The 24,092-nt window shown below is 36.8% G+C and overlaps 2 protein-coding genes across 2 annotated transcripts; one reads left to right on the forward strand and one right to left on the reverse strand.

Annotated features, from left to right (window-relative positions):
* Nucleotides 1–3,826: 3,826 nt before the first annotated feature.
* Nucleotides 3,827–7,134, reverse strand: LOC130465462 (protein FAR1-RELATED SEQUENCE 5-like). The gene is made up of 6 exons (XM_056834230.1): nt 6,029–7,134; nt 5,004–5,830; nt 4,823–4,896; nt 4,627–4,716; nt 4,460–4,543; nt 3,827–4,378 (listed from the first exon to the last, which is right to left on the reverse strand). Exons 1-6 carry the CDS (start codon nt 7,132–7,134, stop codon nt 3,827–3,829), a joined length of 2,733 nt encoding a protein of 910 aa, XP_056690208.1.
* A 3,006-nt stretch (nt 7,135–10,140) lies between these two features.
* On the forward strand, nt 10,141–12,969 carry LOC110779190 (UPF0481 protein At3g47200). The gene is made up of 2 exons (XM_021983725.2): nt 10,141–10,311; nt 11,344–12,969. The coding sequence occupies exon 2, from the start codon at nt 11,345–11,347 to the stop codon at nt 12,641–12,643; it is 1,299 nt and encodes a 432-aa protein (XP_021839417.2). The 5' UTR covers nt 10,141–10,311; nt 11,344; the 3' UTR covers nt 12,644–12,969.
* Nucleotides 12,970–24,092: the final 11,123 nt, after the last annotated feature.

A 24,092-nucleotide genomic window follows, 5' to 3' on the forward strand; every position in this document is an offset into this window, starting at 1 on the left:
AGTTAATACGCACTAAAAAACTCGGATAAGTCTCAAAGACTCCGTATTCCACGAGTCCAAATCTGACAAGGAAATACGGCCCAGACCCTATTTTCAACGCATTTTCGGCGCCCAGCCCTGGGCGCTGAAATTACCTGGGTACGTGTTCTCTCCTAATTCTTCTTGGATTAGTGCTCTAAAATTCTATCTTTCCACGAACTCTTTTCTATAAATATAGCCCCAAATTCGACGTGATACGAACACACAATTCATATTCTGAGTATTGACTCCAACCCCTAAGCCTAAGCCTCACGCTGCGAAATTGATCCCGCGTTCTGTCGCAATCGATCCAAAAATCGAACAGAACGTATCCTGTCCCTTGTAGCTGAAGCATTAAGCCTGGAAACTTGAGATTCGTTAAATAAAAGGAGAAATAGCAAAGCCAAAGTGGTTAGTTTTCTGAGAACCGTGACGCACCTCTCAAGGGTGCGTCGTAATGTGTCCCTTCGCATGATTTAATCTCTTTCCTCGCCCTTTTATAAAACCGTTAAACTATTAATCTGATTGTTCTATCACGCCTAACGAAGATAATATCTGGGACAATTAAACTATCATGCTAGGTCCCTTAAATCAATCTAAACAAGATAATCACGATCGATCTAGTATTATGTGTTGCATATTGCTAAAATCAATTCAGATTAGTTTAATAGTTAACGCATGTCCCTTCAATTATTTATGCTGAGCTAGTAAGGATATCCTGCCTCTGGAGTTATCGAAGAGCGAGTACTCCTCTCGGTAGTTAAAGTCCCCCGAACCCTCAATCTCTGCCCTGCGGGTGTACGTTGAGAGATCCCCACACCAGGGATCACAAGGGAACTTATGGCCGTCGTGGTCAAACATAATTGCACTCCCTTTATATCACGATAACCGGGTTTTGTCAGTTTTTCTCATTGTCGTTAAAAACTGAATGGCGACTCCTATATTACTAGTCAATTGGGTGTAAACTCACAGGAAATCCAATTACACTTGATTTGACAAAAAGAAACGTCACGCCCACGAGGGACGAGGTCACGCATTAGCCTCGTGCTTTTTCGACCCCCTCACAGACATAATAATGTTTTGGTTATTTAAAATGTCATGATTTAATTTTTTAATCTTTTTGTTTTTCGTTAATATTCATTCTTTTTATACGTTTTGTTCAAACGTGTTTAATATGTTCATACTCTTCTATTTTTTGTTCTTTCTTTTTCAAACTTGTTAAATTCTTGGATCATTCTTCTGGAATGTTATGTTCTTTCTTTTTGTACTTTTTGTTCATTCTTTTACTTTATATGTTCATACTTTAAATTTTTTTGTTCTTTCTTGTTCAAACCTGTTAACTTCTTGGTTCTTCTTCTGGAATTTTATATTCTTTCTTGTTGAATTTTTTATTCTCTTTATTTATCTTATATGTTCATACTCTTAATCTTATATGTTCATACTCTTAATCTTATATGTTCATTTTTATAATTATGTTGATTGTTTGTTAAATTTTTTGTATATACAGAAATGAGAAAGGTGACAAAGGGAAAAGATCTCACAGGATTCACAAACTACCGACTGCCTTCTCTTCTCCATATTTGGTCAAGTATCGAGACTTGTTCAAAAATCTGGACACAATGCATCAAAGCCTAGCAGATTATGTCTTAAGTGGTCAGGACAACATGTATTTTCTTTAATTTCACGTAAAAATAATTTAAAATTTAAATTCTTATACTTCCTCCTAATTTACTTCCTGTTTGTAGTGAGGTTCTTTATTTTGATGGATATAACTACATCAATAGAGAGGAAACACTGGTTGATGAAGCGGAAGTGGTTGACTGTGTGATTGATTCATGGTCAAAGTATCTAAATGCAAAGGGCCATAAAGATAAACTCTTCCTTTCAACAGTTCCATATGTAAGTATAATAATTGATGTTATTTAAAATGTTCATTTTGTTTATATAAAATGACCATTTTCTTAAAAAGAATGTTCAATATTAAAACAAGTAATGTTTAATATATTTAAATAGAATGTTCATAATTACAATACATAATGTTCAAAATTTTGAAATGAAATATTCATTATTGAAATAATTAATGTTCAACAAAATTAAGATAACAAGTACGAATGATTAAATTGAAATGTTCATCATCATTGTAACTAATTTTACATATCTTTATAATTGAATGTTCATTATCTTTAAATGCAGCATATAATGTGCACAAACAAGGTATGTCCAGCAGGATCCTCCTACGAAAAAAGGCTTGATGATTTTAAAAGCAGGATTAACGAAGAACTGGATAACTATAATTTCAAAAACATTCATCAATTTAAACAGGTAAACCTATATAACTTCTAAACCATTCCTCAAACTTTAATGTTCATTTTAATGTATATAATTATTCATTGTTTTTAACTTAAATAATTACCTCTTTTTCAGATATTCATCCCCGTTCTTGCTGCAAAACACTTATATCTCCTAGTCATCAACCATTACACTGAAACTGTGGATGTAATTGACAATAGGCCTCTACCAAGAAATGTAAAATTTGAAGCTAAATACGAGGGCCACCCAGAAGTTGTGGTAAGAAATAAATCATTCTTAAATGTATATTTGTAAAACCAAAGATAATTATCTTACTATTATGAACATAAATTCCAGATGGATGCTTTTGCAAAATATATGGGCACATTTGGTTATGAGATAGAACCAAAGCAAAAGTATGAAATGAATTTGCTCAAGATGAAATGGAGAAGCATGAAATACTATACAAACTGCGGTGTGTATGTCATGAAGCACATGGAGACCTATACTGGTGATCCAGAACATGAATGGATCTGTGACTTGAAGGCAAATGATGTAAGTTGAATTTTGTTCATTCTTCTTTTGTATTTTGATCATTTATTTTTATTGTTTTGGTCTTTTCTGTTTTATTGTTCTGTCTGTTGAATTTCGTTTATATTCCTCATTTTATAATTTCGTATTTGGATTTTATAAAACATTTTTAATTTTTGATATACAGACAAATCAAATAAGGAAGCTTCGTGTCACTTTCTGTGGTCTCCTAATGCTTTCAAAGCAAAATGAAAAGCATGAGTCAAACATAAATGAAGAATGGAGGAGTTAATGAAAAATTAAGCAGATAGTAAGAAGGTTAACAAACAAAGATAGATTTTTAGTACAATGTAAAGTTAATATTTTGGTATTTTGGTGGTTTGTTCAAAAACATATAACTTGGTGTTCATTTCTTTTATGTTTAATATTCAGTTTCCTTTGCAGTATTAAATCAAGTGCACAAATAAATTTGCAACTCAATAATACATACAAAATAAATATTTATTAACTGCTTGCTTTTTATGAAAGTTATATATAATGATTAATATCGTTAAACAATGTTCATTGTAAAAATAGGTAATAATCAATATGATTCATAGAACGTTCAATTATTAAATTACTAATATTCATTGTATTTCAATAAAATGTTCATTATTAAAATACTTATTGCTAAAAATTTTCATATAGAATATTCACTTTGAAATACGTATTGTTCAAAATCTTTAAATAGAAAACACATTGACAAATACGTATTGTTCAAAATCAAGTGGAAACCAAAGTAGATAATGTCGAATATATTTGACTAAAATGTTCATAAACTTCAGAAGGATGTCTTAAAAAAACATAAAATAAATTCAAACATAAAATATTATGAAAAATAGTGATGTTAAAAATGTTTGACCTTAATGTTCATTCTATTAAAACTAAATGTTCAAACACAAAAAGATTCAGTACAAATAAATGCACGTACAAATTTTCAACTAAATAATCAATAGTTACTAAATCCTTGACTTTTAATGGCTTCTTCAGCAGCCATTGATTCATCAAAAAGAGCTAAAAATGCATCATACTTGAATTTCAAATAAGCTTGATCAATAGCAGATTGATGAGATCCTTTAGTACCCAACGGAGGTTTAGTAACCAATGAAACTTTAGGTCCTTGAACCTTAGGTCCAACTTGAGTAATTTTTTCAGCCTGAATAGATCCTTGAACTTTAGGTACTACTTGAATAATTTCTGAAGCATGAATAGGTCCTTGAGCTTTAGCTTCAGTACAAGATGGAGCTTTAGTAACAGATGAAACTTTAGTAACCATCGGTGATGGTGAAAGTCCCAAGTCAAATGCATTCCTGATATCATACTCATATCTCTGCTTATCCTTTTTTGCTTTAGTAGCTGATGTTCCTTTAGTAGCCAATGGTGCTTTATTAGCCGATGGTGCTTTAGTAGCCGATGGTGCATTAACTTTTGTACATGCATCGGTTTTAGTACTTCCATGAACATATGAATCATTTGAGGTTTCATTTGTTGAATTGTTTTCCTAAAATTGACACAAAATGTAAAGACATTCAAAAACAGAAATTTAACTATTCATTTTAAAGAATTAAATATTAATATCTACCTTGTCCGATGATTCTACATTTTTATCAACAACAGCACCTCTTCTAAAATATTTTGGAGGTGGCTTCAGAAAAGAAGCATCAACCTGAAATAATATAGTGATCATTTATCAGATAATAATGTTAATATATTTATAACTAAATGTTCAAACTTCGCAAGAAAATCAACCTGAAATAGTGAAGGATCTAGTACAACTAGATCAGATGAGTCATTAAGAGAATTAGAGAAAATCACAGGGGCACCAACTTCATCCAACTCCTGCAAAAACCAAGCAAAAAAAAAAAAGAAAAAAAGAATGTTCAATTAGTTATAAGCAAATGATCAATTTATAAAACATATATGTGCAATATTAATAAATATTTACCATGACTGCAGATTGAGCCTTAAACCTTGTTGCATCTGTAAATTTTGCTTTTCTCCTCCTCCAATTCCCTTTAGCTTTATTGTAGATTTTCTCAACTGTACTCTTCAATATGTCATTCCTCTCACCTTTTTTCCTTAAATTTTGTGGGTTTTTTTTACTAAGGGCACAAAGATATCTTCACCCTCTTTAGGATTAGAAAAATCAACAGTACCCCTAATACTCTCCACTTTTTCTTTTAAAAGACCAAAGGCAGAATCAACCTCAGCCCTAGCTTGAAGAGAATCTTGACTAGACATAACAAGCTTAACAAAATTCCTAAGGGTTTGTGCCCTCCAAACAGAAGCCGCAACTATATTAGACTTTTCACCATCATCTTCAACCAAATGACTACACATAGCCGCTTTTGTCCACCTCTTCAATATATAAAGATTGGGAATCTCTGGGACACAATGCACATGATAAATACGAAGCACATGAGAACATAAAAAACCCATTTCAGTAAAGTACTGACAAGTACAATCCACTGCAAAAGTCTCTTGGTTAAACTGAACTTCATGCTTAATCAAGTCTTTTTTAGGCCTCCACACATAATAACTTTTCTCTGTAGCTGTGTTTCCGCGTTTTTCTTCTTGAGAACATGCCATCCCTTTAAGAAATTGTTCTTCAAAAAAAACATATGCTTCTATAGTGTAAATCTTTCTCGCATGAAAAAGAATTCCGCAATTTGCAGCTGCAACTTCTGGTCTACCTTTCCAATTTCTGTAGTCATGACCATTATCTTTGCTCCTCCACTCAGAAATAACATCCAAAAAAACATGATAAAAATCACATAGCCCTTGTGTCTTATCAAGTCGATGGGAAACTGACTTGTTGGTAGTTTCACAACGCTGTGATGATAACACACCACCAGACCAATAGTTCTTAGAATAAATAGGACACCACATCTCTCTGATTTTATATAAATTCTTCAACCATGGATTTTCAACGCATTTATAGTGAGTCAACATTCTGAAAAACAAAATGTTCACTATAAAAATCAAATTTGTTCATTAGAATATACCTATTTGTTCAGAGTCAGAAAAAGCATATAACTTAGTAATAACATGAATTACTAAAATGTTCATTTCTTTATAAGTAGATGTTCATAAGGTTACAAGTACATATTGTTTATTAATTTGAAGTAAATAAGTAATCCAAATTAATTACCTTGGCCAATGATATTCAAATTCAGCAGCAGTTTCACAATACTTCAGAAGATAATTGAATATGTCACAAAAACCATCTAAAGCTCTATACTGCCCAATATGCTTCTTTGAATTCTCCCCAATATGCCACGTACATAATCTATGTCTAGCATCTGGAAAAAAATTCCTTATCCCGGCAGCAATGGATGGAGCTTGGTCTGTCATAATGGTTATTGGGGGCTTTCCACCCATTGATGTAAGGAAAGTTTGAAAAAGCCAATTAAAAGATTCTGTTTTTTCATTGATAACAAAACCCATTCCAAACATAACATTATTAGAATGATGGTTCATACCAACAAAAGGAGCACAAATCATATCATATTTATTGGTCCTATAAGTAGTATCAAAAACCAATAAATCCCCAAAATAATCATAATCTCTCTTCATCCTACCATCACGCCAAAAGAAACTTAAAAGTCCCTCTTCTTCACTAAGCTCAAAGTCATAATAAAAACCTTCTTCACTGGAATTTCTCTGAGCAAAATACTTGATTAACTGATGACAGTCATGACCTTCAAGTTTATTAGCTTTTGCACGTGATAAAGCATTATAAGCATCACTAGCTTTAAAACCGACCATAGGTGATCCGCCTACTTCTTTCCTCAAAACCCTCAAGGTATCAGACACTTTAACACCACTAGCTTTTAAAGTAGACATAAAGTAAAGAGTCTCCTTACTAACCTTCCTTTGTGATCTTATCAAATGCCTCTTATTTAGAGGAACCATAGCATGGTTATAAATCATATTATGATTCACAACCGTCCACACACCATCTTTACCAATAGAAAACTGAACAAAAGCAGTACACCCAGTACGCGTATCCAATCTAGCATAAGACCTTGTTCTCTTCCTTTTTTTATCTTTAATCCCTTCGCAGCTACACAAGAACCGTTTCATAGTATAAAGTTCACTGTTTTGACGCTTCCGACCTTTCCAAACCCTAATACCAAAACCTTTACTAAAAGCATATTCATTATACAAATCATAAGCTTCATCTTCATTTTTAGCTTCCTTCATCATTAACATAGATTCTGACCCTTCAACAAAAAGACTTACTTCCTTATTCATTGCGAATGGAAGAAATGTTCAATGTTAAAATAGTGATTGTTCAATTTTAAGATAGTGAATGATCAATTTCAATAATAACTAACATTTTGAAATTTAAAATGTTCAATATCCTTAAATAAAATGATCAATATTAAAATAGTAATGGGAAAAATATTAAAATAGAATGTCCATTGTTTAAATAGGTGTTGTTCAATGTACTTAAATAAAATATTCATTACGAGCATAGGTTATATTAAAAATCATTAAATAAAATGTTCATTGTAAAATATAAATAATGATAAAATACTTGAATAAAATGTTCATTGTAACATAGGTAATGATCAATAACTCTTGGCTGGCTGTACCCGCATCACACGACGTCGTTTGGTTAGGGGTACAACCAGCTTGGCTGTACCCGAGGGCAGCTAAAAAATTGCGCAAGCCTTGTACTCGCACGCGAAGCCTAGCGCTGCTAGCACATAGTGCACTCACACGTGGGCCTTGTGCCGCTGTTATATTGTGTGGCGCGACCTAGCGCTAATACTTGCTTGCAATTGCGTGTGGGCCTGCATAACGGGCTTTGGCCAGCCCAGTGCGCACGAGCATTGCTCGTTGCTTGTTGGCGCTGGCGTTGCTTGCAAATGGTCCATGGCCTTCGGCCAACCTGTTGTTCCTAGGTTTTGGTTGATGAAATACATATTGCAAACTTCCTGATTGCTGTTGCTAATTAGTATTGACAGGTAAGTAAGTGAGTTCCTATGAGGAGAGGAACTGGAAATAGCTACTGAAGTCCCTGAGTTGGAAGTAGTAAAACTTAGAGCACTAAAGGTCAATAAAATACGAGCAACAACTTCAACAATCAAAATGATTTCCAAATATGTAAAAGAAGATGAAGTTCCTACTCTTGAATTCCTCTAGCATACAAGAGGAACTCACCACTGTTCCAGAGCTGGAACGTCTGAAGCTTCTGAGTTGCAAGTTTCAGAAAAAGGGAAGACATAAAAGTCTAGGTAGATTACTGTACTTAGAATTTTATGTAAAGTATTAATTTTGCGAATGGTATATAAGGAACTCGAGGAACTTAGGATTTACTTAATGTATTTATCAAATATCTGAAAACAAAGTTTTATGGAAGTTATTTAATGAAATAAATATTTGCGTTCAATAAAAATCAGATTTTTCCTAAAAATCTTATTTCGTAAATAAAAGCAGTTTTAGTATTCCTAAAATTTCTCCTTTTATTTTGGTAAAACCACAAAATGATTTGTGTAAAACTTATGAGGTTGATTTGGTCTAAACCACGTTCAGTGATTGAGGAAGTTGAGTGGAAAGTGGTCTTCCCTTGTTCCTCAAGTTAAGGGACGTGGAAACCAAAGTGACTGGTAGTTGGCAGTTGAGTTTTTGAAGGGAACAAACCCTAGGGATAAACTCTATAAAAGGCCAAACGCTTTTCTTGAAAAATACACAAACATTCTAAGAAGTTTTCGCAATCCTAAAACGTTTTAAAAAGATTTCCTAAACAAGTTTGTGTTCTAGTTTAATCCAAGTTCCTAAGGTTCTTTATATATACTTAAGCTTATTAGTATTTAGAGTTCTCAAAATTGAATTGTATTTTGAAGCAGTAAGGATAGTGTTATCCTAGCTAAGACTTAGAGTTTAAAGTCCGAGAGAGAGAAGAAAAGTGAATTATAATCAGAGTTGATTACTGAGAGGAACACGAGTTAGAGAGGAACTTGTGTTAGTGAGTTATTGTAATCGAGGCATTACTTTAATATAAAAGGTTTCACTTCTTGATTAGGGTCAAGAAGTTTTTCTCAAATTGTTTCTTTTGCTTCTTTATTTCTCTGTTCCTTTATTATTTCTAAATTCCTCAAGAAACTTGTCCAAAGTTCCAATTACAATTCACCCCCCTTTTATGTGTGGAATATCACAACCAACGTGATGGTGCGATGCACGCGGCCAGTGGCTCATGCTTTCGGCTCATAGTCTAAACCTCGTCTTAACGATTAGTATATCGATTCTATTAATTTTCCCGTGCGACTATCCGGTTCATTAATTAGAGTCTTCTCCTCATAATGGTTGCGACCTAGTCTCAAATTTAGTATAATAAGTCGTTTATTTGGGACATCTTCACTTTTTATCCAGCTAAAAGCCAGCAAGCTAACACATGACAAATTGGCAACATGTGAATAATTAACGTCAAGGAAGGAGTTAAGTTTGAATGTGGATACCTCGATGTACAACACAAATGACTAAAGTACATAATAGAAATAGCAACAATTTGCAAGTTGATCATCTTTGACTTTACTTAAGATGCTTCCATCTTAAGTTGAAATATGGTATGAATTGAAGTCGGTACTCTAGTTACACTGAATAATGAAGTCAATGCAAACAAGTGTATCGTAATTTCCTAAATGAATCTATCATATCAGCTACTCCTCTGTCCTCCTTTTATCGTTTTTTTGAGAGATTCCAATGTAAATGCAATTATAATATTTTAACTAAAAATATATAAGAAAAAAACATAGCAATAATGTGACATTTGACTTGGTAGTTTATCCGTTTCAAATTAGTTTTTACACATTTAATATGGAAAAGACCCCATAATTGTTTTAATATATTTCTCATTCCACCATAGAAAAGTTATGGTCCCACATCCTGTCACATTGCATTAAAATAAATTACTCCAATACCTGCTTTTCAATAAAATAATACTCTTCCATCTACTATTCTGATAAAATAATATTTGATTAATATAAACAACAACTTATCTCCTAAAAATGTATGTCACGGTAAATGTCAAAACTAATTTAGAATGGAAGAAATTCATAATAAAGATATTGTTATCATAATATTTGCAATCGATAATGAACAAAAAGCAAAATAGTACAAACAAAAAAGAAAAGAGTGAGTACTATAATTGAATCGCAAATGCAAACAAGTCAAGATTCAAGAAAGGCAGCTCCTATATTATAGTAGTACCCCACTACCCCGTATAATACTTAATTCCCAAGTCAATGATATTGAAATTCATTTGCAAAAGTGATAAGGCTAAGACTTCAAGAATCAAGATCGAGTGTGTTAGACTGTCTATATATTAGATATGAACTTATATTGTAAGTCATCCAATAGATTTTCTCTAGCGATTTCTCTGTAGTGTTAGTGTTGAACGACTCTTTTAACTTTCGGCATTTTCAGGTATGTTAGTTTCTCCTTGCTTACTTTATTTAATTACGGGTGTTACTGGAGATTTTTTTTATATATTTGCATGATAGTGCATATCTATTACATTATATTTCCTCCATTTTTTTTATAATTGCACCATCTTAGATTTCTCGCTTGCCAATGCACTGTTTTAACCATTAATATCTCTCATTATACATTTAAAAAAATTATAAAAAATTAATAATTTGAAAGTATATTTCGAGACGAATCTAACAAGATCCCACCTGAATATATTTCTCGTTACATATAAATCACAAAATATAATTATATAAGAATTTGTGAATAGTGCCAAAACCTAAGATGGTGCAATTAAAAAAAAAATGGAGGAAGTATTAAAATAGATATCATGAGTGACACGTATCATTTTCTGTTGCGAAATTTTCCCGTCAAAAACTTTTATCTTAAAAAACTCTGCCTTTTCATTTTCTATCCTTTTTTATATACCATTTATGTATGGAAAGAAATATTCATTTATATATTATGGAAATAATATATGGCACTTAATAATAATCTGCTACACCCTCCATTCTTAAATATTAGTCCAGTTTTTTAAATTTTTAGTCAAATTGTTCGTATTGGATGATATAAATGAGTATTATCAAAATTTATTAATTATGTAGAGAAATATTTCAATCAAATATATTATAAAAAATAGTCAAATAATTTTAGAATATATGTGCATGCACGGGACCTAATCTAGTTCTATATATTTTTCTGATAAATTTTCATTCAATTTTTCTTAAACTAATCTTATCCTAAAATAATAGTAAGTTGAACCAAACATGATTGTTAAATACGTGTCTGAGCCACATCCGTCATCGAAATTGAGAATCCACTCAATAAAACCGTAGGAGGTTCCTTCTTAAAAACCATATGACAATAAGAGGAATAGCCCCTTATCCTGTATTTAGTCCTCTTCTTTTATCAATGGGACACTTACATTGTGATGTTTCGCCGGTCAAATCTTAACAATAATCTAAACTTATGTGCAATTTCAAATTTCAGAATGACGGATAAAATCACCACGGATGTGGAAGTCTCAATCCGACGTCAGCTTGAATCATTGGTTCAATCTGGCAGCTCTAACCAATGCATTTACAGAGTGCCTGAACATTTACGAAAGGTAAAACTAGAATGTTACGAGCCTCTAGTTGTTTCAATTGGTCCTTTGTACCATGACAATCCAACCCTATTATCATCGCATGACCTAAAACTAAGGCATCTTCAATGCTTCCTAAATTTCGACGTCTCCACAAATGGCATCAATGCTAAATCCTTAGGTCAATATATTGACATTATTAGAGGATTGGAGAAGCTAGCGCGTTCCTATTACGCAGAAAAGATAACTCTTTGTAGTGATGAATTTGTGGAAATGGTATTAATTGATGCTGCATTCATCATCTTTTTATTTATGGAATTTTCCAATCATTTTATTCTCCGATCACATCCTATGGAAAACAAGTATGATGTAATGTTACAAGTGCACCAAGATTTATTTCTTGAAGAAAATCAGTTACCCTTTTTTGTCATAAGCCGTCTATTCGACGAAGCACTTGGTGAAGCCTATCCCAATATTACCTTCAAAGATGTTACTTGTGATTTCATAGGCAATAGTTTTTTCCCTGGAAGAGAAGTCGCTCAAACAACCGGTAAAGACAGATTAACGAAGGTGTCAAACATTAAGCATCTTGTTCATGTGTTAAGGATTTGTTGTTTACCCACGAAGCTCCGGTATGAATTACCCGAAAACAAGAATAGTTTAGATTCTGATGAATTTCCCTTAACTGCCAAGGAGCTTAAGGCATTAGGAGTGAAATTTATGGCAAGTGAAAGTAAGGTTTTATTAGATATTACATTTTCTGAAGGGGTTTTATATATTCCAACATTGACGATTCAAGACCTTACCGAATCTAATCTTCGAAGCATCGTGTTTTTCGAACAATGTCACCATTTTTACGATTCTTATGTAATCGACTATTTGTTTTTCCTGGATGCATTGATACACACTTCGGAAGACGTGCAAATTCTGGCTCAACATGGAATAATCAAGCATTGGCTTGGGAGTAACGACGATGTGGCTACTCTGTTTAATCGAATCACAAAGAACCTAACCATGAAAAACCCGGGATTTTACTACGCTCAAGTTTGTCAAGATTTGAAAGTGTATCCTACCACCATGTCCATGTCGAGGAAGAATAAATGGAAGGCTGTTTTTAAGAGAGACTACTTTGATTATTATCCATGGTCTATCACAGTGCTTATAATACTCGTAGCATTACAGGTTTATAGTGGTTTTATGAAATAGTACGTTATATCTTGTTTTCGACAACAAGAGCTTCATAAGCACCACATACTTCCTCTGTTACACCATTATGTTTTAGTTTCTACTTTTTTTTTTTTTTTTTTTTTTTCATTTTACTCGTTGCGTTATCTAGTTATGGCCTTCTTTACAAGCAAGTTATGGTGAGTTATTCCAACTTTGTTACTCTAATGTAAGTTTTCGGTTTTTCGACATTTTTTTTTGCTATCTGCTGTAATTTTTTTCCCATAAGCGTTGTACTCAATATTACCATAAGCGTTGTACTCAATATTACCAAGTACAGAAGTACTATTTACGAAGCATTTTCTAAAAGTTGTGTGAACGAGAGTTACGCAAAAGTAGACAATTCTCAAAATCAAATATATGTACGCTTGCTAATTATTTTCTGATCGACAAGGACAATATGGAGGCATAACCGTATAAGACTAACTTCTATTAGATATATGACTCCCATTAAAAGATTGCCGCATATATTTATTTTTTCGCGACGTCCCTATTTATTTGGCCCGTACAACCATATGTTATTTAGTACCCGAAATACTTGCAACGTTTTATACTTTTTATACTATTTATATAATTCATTTTGACCCTATTTTATTTCAAGTACATAAAAATAAATATTAGTATATAATTCATTTTTGGCTAATCTTAATATATATTTTCAAAATATTAATATTTTATAAGTTTTTATAAATATGTAGTTAAAGATATTGGTGGTCAAAGCTGTGAATTGGCAAGCGGGTCCAGTCAAACGTTGCGAGTATTTTGAGACGGGGGAGTAACATTTTGTACCGGCGCTCTCTCTCTACTTCTCTTCTCATTGGTCAATTCTATCAACTCGTTTCACATTCTACATCTAAATATAAATAAAGTAAAATTTTCTCTTTGAGATTATCTTTTAGGGACAAAGGGAGTATTCAATAACATAATACTCAATCCGCCTGGTTGTACTTCTCCCATTTGACTACTTTTTAGGAGAGCTTTTCGAGTTATGTATACAATGAGATGGAGGGAGTATTAAGTAAGTACAGGGTACATTAAATTATTTATGTCGATCTTAATTGTATCATACCCTATACATAGCGCTATTAGATATAGCAACCGGTAAAGATGGCTACCTCCGTTTCATAAATATGTTTGCAGTTACTATTTGTACAAATATTCAGACGGAAGTAGAAAAGTTGGTTGAATATAATAGAATATGAATAAAGTAAGAGAAATGTGTAAAAATGTGGGTGGATGTAAGAAAAAAAATGAATAAAGTAAGAGAAATTGAGTGAAAAATTGTAAATATTGTTGTTAAGAAAGGCAAGTTAGTAAATTTTCATGTCCAAAAATAGAATAAAGCTAGCAAAGTATAAAGAATATTATGAAATAGACTAAAAAGTAACTGTAAAGATCTTTTTGAAGCGGAAGTAGTATATTATACTAAATCACAATTGCTTTTTTGCGTCAAAAACTTCACATGTTTTTTTAAGTTAGTTTCTTTAAGCTGAGTTGTGCAATTCTTGGAAATAATAAAGGTTACAAATATTTATTGTGGGTAAATTACGAAGTGATCATAATCTTTTTATTGTTATATAGATTCTAAATGCAATTTCCGTTTGTATCGGAAATCAAAATTCTTTAGGCCTCTTCAATATCGTTTTTGTTTTATGTTTTTTCAAAAAACTACTCCTTAAACAAATGTATAAAAACTACAAAAAATATTTCCTGTCAACATTCAAAAATTTCATATGGACGTGCATTGTATAGGAGCTAACTTGTAAATTATAAAAGAAAGTCATATGGTTGTCAATCGGCATCATCAATCCATGAATGATACATTGAGGACTTTTACGAGTTAAGTTAAACAATGGGGTCTCACCTTTGTAATTTTTCACTGTTAAGTACCCACACCTTTTTTTCACCGTTAAGGACCTATAAAGTATATCATGGTTAAAATTAATCCCCATAGTTAAAAGGTTAGTCCCCATAGTTAAAAGGTTGGTCCCTTACACGTGGCAGCATATTATTTGCGGTGCAATAAATAAGAAGTCATTTACTGCCTTAGTGTAACACCCTAATAATTCCTTGCTTTTATAAAACCATTTTCCAACTTAAAATAAAGGAATTACTAAAGTATTACCACCACCGTGATAACGGTTAAGGCTAGTACCAGAATTACGCAGTCGAATTTAATGATAACTAACTTTCAAACCAACATAAATAATAATTAAGGCCTCCTACAAGTTGGAACCATAACGGCCCAAAACCAAAGTATTGAAAATCCAACAAACTCAAAACACGATTAAAGTATAATTCAAACCACAAAGGCAATACGAACTTCAAATATTAAAATAGTTTCAAAAGCACAAAAGAATGCAACTCTCAACCATCCCAAGCTACATGATTTCGATCGTACTTTGTTCTACAAAGCTGCTAAATTAAATCTACTCCCCAACAATGCAAGTGCAATGATGGATCATCATAGGGTTATTAAGGCGAATGCCATGACCAAGAGACATAAAGCACATAGTCAGCAAAAGCTGAGTACTTACAAGGCTAGAGTGAAAGAAAATTATAATCATGCATCACTCGCTAAAGTACTAATCCACATGCAAAAGCCATTTAATAAATAACAAACAAATCATGAATACAAGACTCGACTCTTGACTCACAATTTTAATTTGAATAAGCTTCGAACGGGCCAAAAGAAGTTTCCATAAAAGGAAGAGTGTTGGGAGCCCACTAAACACCATAATAAATAATATAATGAATATCGGACCATACCGAGTGTCGGGCCATAACGACGGAATTCTAGCGCATAAATAAAATGAAACAACGTCTTGTATCATTAGCAGGAGATCGAGTTTTCCGGCAAGTCTCCCCCCATTGTTCATACTCGAGGTATATACGTTCCAAGAGTTTTGAAGCTTGTTCTGGTTGCACTTTACGTTTATTAATATTTTATTAATAGCGAACTCGAGACTCAAACAAACATACATTTAATAAACGACAATCAAAACAATCTCATTTTAATCCTTTAGGACTTGTGATCAATAAATTAAGACGTAGTGAATTTACTAACAAGTTCCTTCTCACAAAAGGTGAGATTCCACATCATGCCTGTTGTGAGGGGGGTCGAAAAAGCGCGAGGCTAATGCGTGACCTGTCCCTCGTGGGTGTGACGATTCTTTTTATTCAATCAAGTGTAATTGGATTTCCTGTGAGTATACACCCAATTGACTAGTAATATAGGAGTCGCCATTCACTTTTTAACGACAATGAGAAAAACTGACAAAACCCGGTTATCGTGACATAAAGGGAGTGCAATTATGTTTGACCACGACGGCCGTAGGTTCCCTTGTGATCCCTGGTGTGGGGATCTCTCAATATACACCCGCAAGGTAGAGATTGAGGGTTCGGGGGACTGTAACTACCGAGAGGAGTAATTCGCTCGTCGATAACTCCAGAGGCAGGATATCCTTACTAGCTCAGCATAAATAATTGAAGGGACATGCGTTAATTATTAAACTAATCTGAGTTGATTTTAGCAATATGCAACATATAATACTAATCCGATCGTGATTATCTGATTTAAATAGCATTAAGGGACCTAGCATGATAATCCGATTTCCCAAAAATATTATATTTATTAGGCGTGATAGAACAATCATATTAGGTTAGTTTAACAGTTCATAAAAAGGGCGAGAAAAGCAGTTAAATCATCGAAAAGGGACACATTACGACGCACCCTTGAGAGGTGCGTCACGGTTCTCAGAAAACTAACCACTTTGACTTTGCTATTTCTCCTTTTTATTTAACGAATCTCGATTATGGGACAGGATACGTTCTGTTCGATTTATGGATCGATTGCGACAGAACGCGTGAACAGTTTCGCAGCGAGAGGCTTAGGCTAAGGGGTTTAGAGTCAATACTCAGAGTATATTATGTGTTGTTGTGTTGTTTCACGTCGAAACTAGGGGCCTATTTATAGGGAAGAGTTCGTGGAAAGATAGAATTGCAGAGTTCTAATCCGCAAAGAATTAGGAAAAGAAACGTACCCAGGTATTTTCAGCGCCCAAGCCTGGGCGCCGAAGATTTCGGCGCCTAGAGCCAAGCGTTGAAAATAGGGTCTGGGCAGTTTTTGTTTAGTCAGATTCGGATTCTAAAATCCGTAGACTTTGAGATTAATTCGAGTCTTTTAGCGCGTATCAATTTTGTGATGGAATGCGTCTGGGCCCGTTACGAACTCTAGGTTCGTTAGGATTTTAATTAATACGTAACTCTTATTTCCGAATCTTATTAGGAATAGGATTCTCGCGGTTTTCTATCTCATTTAGGATTTATGTTAGAATGCAACACCTAATTCTGACAGGTTTCTATCTTTTATGATTTGCCACTTTTAGAAGCTACCTTTTACGACAGTTACTATTTTTAGCAGGTTTCCATAAATAGCAGGTTTCGGGTGAAATGAAATAGGGAATCGAGATTCGTTTATTTTATAGGAGATGCGTTGTCAAGTGGAGTTTTTATGCTTTCATCATTGAACCTTTCCCTTGCGGGAATGGGGACAAAAGTAGGTGTCTACAGTTAGCCCCCACTTTGACTGAGTCTTGGAGTAAGACGATGGTCAAAGTATTAGACGGAGTGCGTCACACAAGCCATGGTGTATGTGACCTGTTTTGCGAAGGGTCTCACGAGCCCCCGAGTGATAACATTTGACTTAAGGGTCATCACTTGAAGTGTCGACATATCCCTCACGTGTCATTGGGATTTGTCAACTGATAGTATAGAAACTTCCTCACTTTGTCATTGGAAGGATCTAAAGATGTAGAAACTCCCTCACTTTGTCATTGGGAGTAACTACAGATATTTTCGAAATTAAAGCTGTAAAGTGTAATTGGGCCTCGCCAAGCCCAATCACGAGGTAAAACGTTTTTAAAGATTCTCATTTTCAGGGCTAGCTAAACGAGAAAACCCCCTTGTTTTTATAGGATGTAAAACGAAGGAAAATCCAACAAACCAATCCTTTAATTTTTGGAAAAGGGAAAACCAATAAAAGTTATAGCTGCAGTGACTAAGGACCTGCGCTGTTAGTGACGCAGACCTCGCCCGCTGAAGGTGGGCGAGCCTGTCCTCTGAGGGGGACCCCCCGTCCGATAGAAGTGGACGAATCTGTTTGATGTTTTTGAAAATAAGGACCTACTTTGTTTGTGACGTAGACCCCGCCCGCTGAAGGTGACGAACCTTGTCCGCTGAGGGTGGACACCCCGTCCGATAGAAGTGGACGAATTTGTTTGATGTTTTTGAAAATAAGGACCTACGCGGTTTGTGACGTAGACCCCGCCCGCTGAAGGTGGCGAACCTTGTCCGCTGAGGGTGGACACCCCGTCCGATAGAAGTGGACGAATCTGTTTTGAAATTTTTTGAAAATAAGGACCTACGCGGTTTGTGACGTAGACCCCGCCGGCTGAAGATGGCGAGCCTGTCCGCTGAGGGTGGACCCCCCGTCCGATAGAAGTGGACGAATCTGTTTTGAAATTTTATTTTGTTTTGTTTTTTTTGAAAATAAGGACCTACGTGGTTTGCGCCGTAGACCCCGCCGGCTGAAGATGGCGAGCCTATTTTAAATTTGAAGACCTTATTTTTCGAAAACTGAGGACCTGCGCGGCTAGTAACGCAGATCCCGCCCGCTGAGGGTGGGCGAGCCCATTTTGAATTTCTTATTTTGCCTATGTAGAAGGGCTTTTGTGATTACAACCTGTTGGTGGGTCGTAATATTTCCTGATTAGCTGTATCCTATAAGTGGGTCCACATTGTGTATATTTTTGTTTAACGATATTTTATTTTATTATTTTTTATTTATTATTATTTTTTCAAAATACCGTTTTTTTTCTTTTTGGGGATAGAAATAAGATAACGGATATCTTTACACAAAATAGGGGAGTACGCGTGCCCGACAGCGAATATTCGCTGTCTGGGAAGCATTTTCAGCGCCCAGGCCTGGGCGCGAGAATTTCTAACGCCCAGAGCTGGGCGTTGAAAATGCGAAAGGGGGACTGGTCTTTAAATTCGCGGACCGTCTCCTTCCTTTCCCATTTCCACCATTTTCGCTCAAACTTCTTCACTTCTCTCTACTGATTTTCGCTCGTTTTCTTCACTTTCCTTCACGAATTCTACTCCAAATTACTTCCCAATGTAAGTAATTTTCAATGATTTTGAGCTTTTCTGTCAATTTCAGTATTTTTTGTCAAGTATTTTCATGCATGAAATTGATTTGGGGGTTTTTGATTTTGTGCCCCTTTTCTCCAATTAGATAGTTGGAAATGTTCCACATAACATGTTAATTAGTTTGTGCATGTTAATTTTTGCAAGTATGTTGATTTTTGTTGAATTTGGGCATTTTTATGCTAGCCCCCAAGTATACCTACGAATCTAGTATTTTCTTATAATGTAGGTGTTCTTGGTATATTGCATGCGTTCCTCATAATTCATGAATGACAAATTATGGAAGGATTTTGATTTTGCTGGAGTTAATTTTTACTTAGAGAATTTTGCTAAGTATGAACTTAGTATCATGTTTTTTAGGGAACAAAAATTGTATGACTCCATTTCATGAGTGAAATGCACTCTTTTTAGGGATCGGTATGAGTGCCGATTTTGTCAAAGGTATAATGCCTTGTTGTATTGTTGATCAGCATGTCTGACGAGTCGTTACCCCCTCCTGGTGGCCATGAGGTGCGTGGCATGACGCGTCAGTCGACTGGCCCGGGTCCCCTATGGGTGGGCCCTGAGCTTTACGATGGTCGTGATCTGCACTACGACCTTGAGCACCATGTGACTTCCCGCCTTCACGCGAGGAGAGAGACTACGGTTCGCGGCTATGGCGCCGCGACGAGTGAGACCGTTTTTAGCTATCTGAGCTCGGACGCCCAGGCCTTGGTGAGGGCGAGCTCACTGTTTCCGGTGGTTGAGACCTTCTGGGAGATACTGCGGCTCAACATCTCCCTGTCCTTTCTGCGGTCGTTCATGAGGTGGTGGTGGGATACCACCAACACCTTCCATTTTCCTTGGGGCGAGATGACGATCACTCCTGAGGACTACACAGTTTTGACGGGTTTGACCTTTACAGGGAACCCCGTTCGTCTGAGGTCGGACGGCCCATCGCCGACTGTTGCTGAGGGTACCAGGCTCCTGGGCTCGTGGATAGGTAGTAGGTTACCTTCGTACCAGCCCCGTGGGATACCTTTCGCTGACCTGATGTGGGATTTGGAGCACGGGGTAGAGGAGTCGCCTTCGAGACAGGCTCGGCTGTTCTACCTCCATTTTATTACTTCCACTTTTCTATCGGGTCCGACTGACACCTTTGACCCGAGGTGGATAGGCATGATGGAGGACGTGTCTACACTGGGTGACTATCGCTGGGGCGATTTGGGCTATGCGACGCTTGTCGGCCAGATGAGTTTGTCGGTGCGCGTCTCGGACCCGAGTATACGTCACTTTGTGATTACATTAGCGGGAGTGCCGCGTTTGATCGAGGTATGTGCCTAGACTTTCTTTTGTTTTTCTCGCTTTTACCCGGCCTCTTTTTTTTTTTTTTTTAACGTTTTATTATCCTTTTCTTTTTGCAGCTGTGGGCCTTCGAGCACTTACCCTGGCTGGCTCCCCGAAAGGGGAAGAGGCTTTTGGAGTTCCCTGCCGGTCGTCGTTGGGGTTGGAGGAAGAAGCTGACAGTGCGTCCACCGCCCGATACCGTGTGGGATCTTATCCGGGACGGGAACCCTGAGCATGTACAAAATCTTATCCTCTATCTCGTATTTCGTCATTCTTTTCATGTGCGAGATCTGACTGCGTTTTGTACGAAAACAGGTGGTTTGGACCCCATGGCTCCCTTTTAGGGGTACCCACGCTTCGGTCAGGGAGAGTTATGCCCTGAGCCAGATGCGGGTCTTGTTCGTTGGCCGCCGGGACCCTGTCTGGTACCTGGGAGAGCGGGTACGTATGCAGACGGTCGGGGTTTTTTCGGTGCCCAGGCCTCCGCCTGCGACCATGCTGTCTACTCGCTCGATAGGCGAGTCGTGGAGGGTCCACTCGAGGACTGGTGTGCCGGCGACAGAGTTGGTGATAGAGGGAGCTAGCTATTACCAGTTTATCCATGATTCTCTTCGTCTCCCGGAGCCTGGCGCTGTAAGTTGCCTCCTCTTTTTGTATTGATTTTAGTGTTTTCATGTTCGTGCCTATGTGTTTATGCCTACTGTGTTTTGTGCAGGAGGGTCCTGACCCTTTGTTGGGGGGATGGGTGCTTCCCGATGCTCGGATCTCGTATACCGGAGAGAGTGGATCCGAGATTGTGGAGACTTTCCCGGAAGACCGGGTTTTCCATGCTCCGCTCCCTGAGGGAGTAGAGGCGGTATGCACCTTTCATTTGTGTACTCTTCTTTATATTTTTTCTTTCTTCTTTTACTGACATTCTTGTTTTAGGCTCCGGCCCGTACGGCCAATGCGATGGTGGGGGTGATCAACCGGTTGAAGTCCGCGTTGGTTCGAGCTCGGTCTGCGCTTTCTTGCAGGAGCCCCCACTCTACCCGGGTAATGTGCCCTGTCTCTTTTTCTTTTGATCTGTACCTTTGGTTTGGCTTTCGGTTATTCACTCTTTTTTTTGTGTCCCTTTTTGCAGACGGCTACTGGGCGTGCTGGGGCCGACGACGCGGGTCCCTCAGGCGGGGACACGGTCGTCGCGGGAGAGAGAGAGCACAGCACTCGCCCCTACGGCATCGCCGTTCTGACGCGGGGGTGAGTTCTTCCGGGGAGAAGTCCAAGACGGAGCGTAGGCGGCGTTCCGTGTCGGTGGCCCGAGAGCCTAGCCCCGAGTTGCAGTCGCAACCTCATTTTTGGGGTGACTCTGGCTGGGGTCCCTCATACCACGGGGAGTGGAGTGGATGGACCGGCGAGGCTTGGAGACATGGGGCCGATGACGAGTCTTAGGCTTACCTCCTGTTTTATACATATTCATTCTTGTGTTCCGCATGTATATATATATATTTTTTGCGATTTTTGGTGCAAGAATGTTATGAGCCTTCCGTGGGCACTTTGTTTTAACATATTATAGCAATATTAGCTTCCTAAACCAACGACACTTTATTATGTTCGAAGAAGTCTTTTAAAAATTATTTGAAAATTATTTAAAATCCGAGTCTTACTGTGTATAATCCGAGGTGTCCTAAGTAAGTTTGACTTGTAGAAGGGTTCGTACAGGATTACATGAGTGAATCAAAATACTGTTACGATTTTTGGAATGCTGTCTAAGGATTTGCTGGAAGCCAAGGTGCAGGCGTCAAGATATTACTTGTGTCCGTTTGGCATATGCTTTAGGCTTTTAGGGCTATCTTTTCCAGAATTGCGGGAATATAAACCGTTTTCAAATCGACTTAGATTTACTTGGTGTATGTCCGTACAAAAGGTCAAGGTATACTTAGTTCTTTCCCTAGCTCTTTCATTTCAATTTTTAGCCCCCAGTTGCTATTATGTCTTCCCATTAATGATGCTTTCATATTTCGATTTTTAGACGCCCGTGTCATATGTCTGAGTAGAGTGAGCCTTGGTTAAGTGCCAAGTCCTATTGACAATGTTCCATTTTTTTATAGCAAGCATTTGAATTACCATGAACGGGTGCCCTGAGTTCGAAGGAACGATGGGGCGATGCCGTAGAACAATCCTCTTTATTGCAAGCTTACTGCCTTTACTACTTGTTGGCGATCATGACTGTGTCTAGTGGTGAAAGAAGGTCTTTAAGCGAACGACTATGTCTAGTGGTGAAAGAAAGTCTTTAAGTGAGTTAGTTCGCTTTAGGGAGGGTCAAGTCGAGTACTTTAGAGGTCATGGACGCTTGCGCTAGCCCCCATTCAATTGAGGCAGAGCGATCTTTTGAGTCTTGGATAAGTGCCTAGGAGTGTGAGTGCTCCTTCTGGCAAGGGTACGTGCCCTTATTATCTTTCGATGTGTGCTCATTAATTTTGGCATCTTGGTGACTTGGATTCTTCCTTTGACTTAAATTTTTCTTTCGACTTGGGTTGCAAGTAATTAAATTTCAATAAGGGACTTCTATTTTTATTCTTGTTATTCTATAGGCTTTAATATTTTTGCAAATTGGTTGGACCGAATCATGGATTGCCTACGTATCCGCCTTAAATAGATTTAATTTGGAATCAGGTCTTGCGTGGTTCTTAGCCTAGAAAAATGGTTTTTTAGAATGCCGATTTTAAACAAGTACGTTCTGAGGTGGAAACATATTATTTGAAACGGTAGAATAAGTGAAGTTTATTATTATTTTAATCTGCTGCCTTGCCGTAAGCCAAAAATTTGTTTTATATATTTTTTTGAGTACATGTATTTTTTCTTCTTGGTGGTACGTATATCTGAATACGTGCTGTACCCCCCCAAGTGTTCGTTATTTTTCCGTGTATGTGCGGATAAAATGACGAGCACTTCTGCACAAAATTTGGCAAGCAGAGAGAATCAGCGCCCAGACTGGGGCGCTGAAGATTCCGGCGCCCAGCTCTGGGCGCTGATAATGATATCTGGGCAGATTTTTTGGTTTTGTGCCAAATATTTATGAATCTTTTTTGTGCGCTAAACGTTCTTTTTCTTTTTAAACGAATTTTTAAAGGCGCTTTGCAAAGTTCGCTTTTTTATTATTTATTATTTTTTTGTACTTTTCATTTGTTTTCCTTTTTATTCGTGACTCAAGACGGTTTGAAAGATGGGTTGAATGAGTTGCATAGGTATTGGTCAAGCATAAGGATTACATCTTCTAGGACTCACAATTTGCAGCCTCAAGCTAGTGTCATGAGTTTAAATCAACCAAGGTCAATGAGTAGCATGGGGACGGCTCAAGGGTATATCAACAGGATGTATCCACACAAGTTATATGGTAATTATGCTAATGGTGGTGTAAGAACAGGTTTGGGCTTTGGAAATAATGGGTATGACGCACGTGTCAATGGCCGTGCGTGGTTTGCGGTTGACAACGAGTTCAAGAACGGGAGTCGAGGTAATGGTTTCTTGGGTTATGGCAATGAGAGCATGGATGGGTTAGATGAGCTGAACAGGGACCCCAGAGCGAATGCGTCTAAGAGCCTAAGGATTGGAAAGGGTAGACATCGTAGAATTTTATGATTTGGATTGGTTGACTCAATTCTTTTCCTTCGTTTACTTGGGTAGTTTTCGCACTTTGGGAGGTACGGGCAAAGTATTTTATGGCTCTTTTTCGCTCTCCCTTTTCTCTTTCTCTTTTTTCCTTTTTGCATGGGATTTCTCCCCAACATAAATCCTTCAATTTTTTTATTTGGGCTAAAAGGTAGATGGTTATGGTCTTTGAGTCACGAGGCGAGACTGAGTGAGCCTCGTTTGGTAGGCCTATAGTGGACCTTTAAATTATCTTACTTTGCAA

The sequence above is a fragment of the Spinacia oleracea genome, chromosome 1 (genome assembly GCF_020520425.1).
Source record: "Spinacia oleracea cultivar Varoflay chromosome 1, BTI_SOV_V1, whole genome shotgun sequence".
In the NCBI taxonomy this organism is placed as follows: Eukaryota; Viridiplantae; Streptophyta; class Magnoliopsida; order Caryophyllales; family Amaranthaceae; genus Spinacia; species Spinacia oleracea.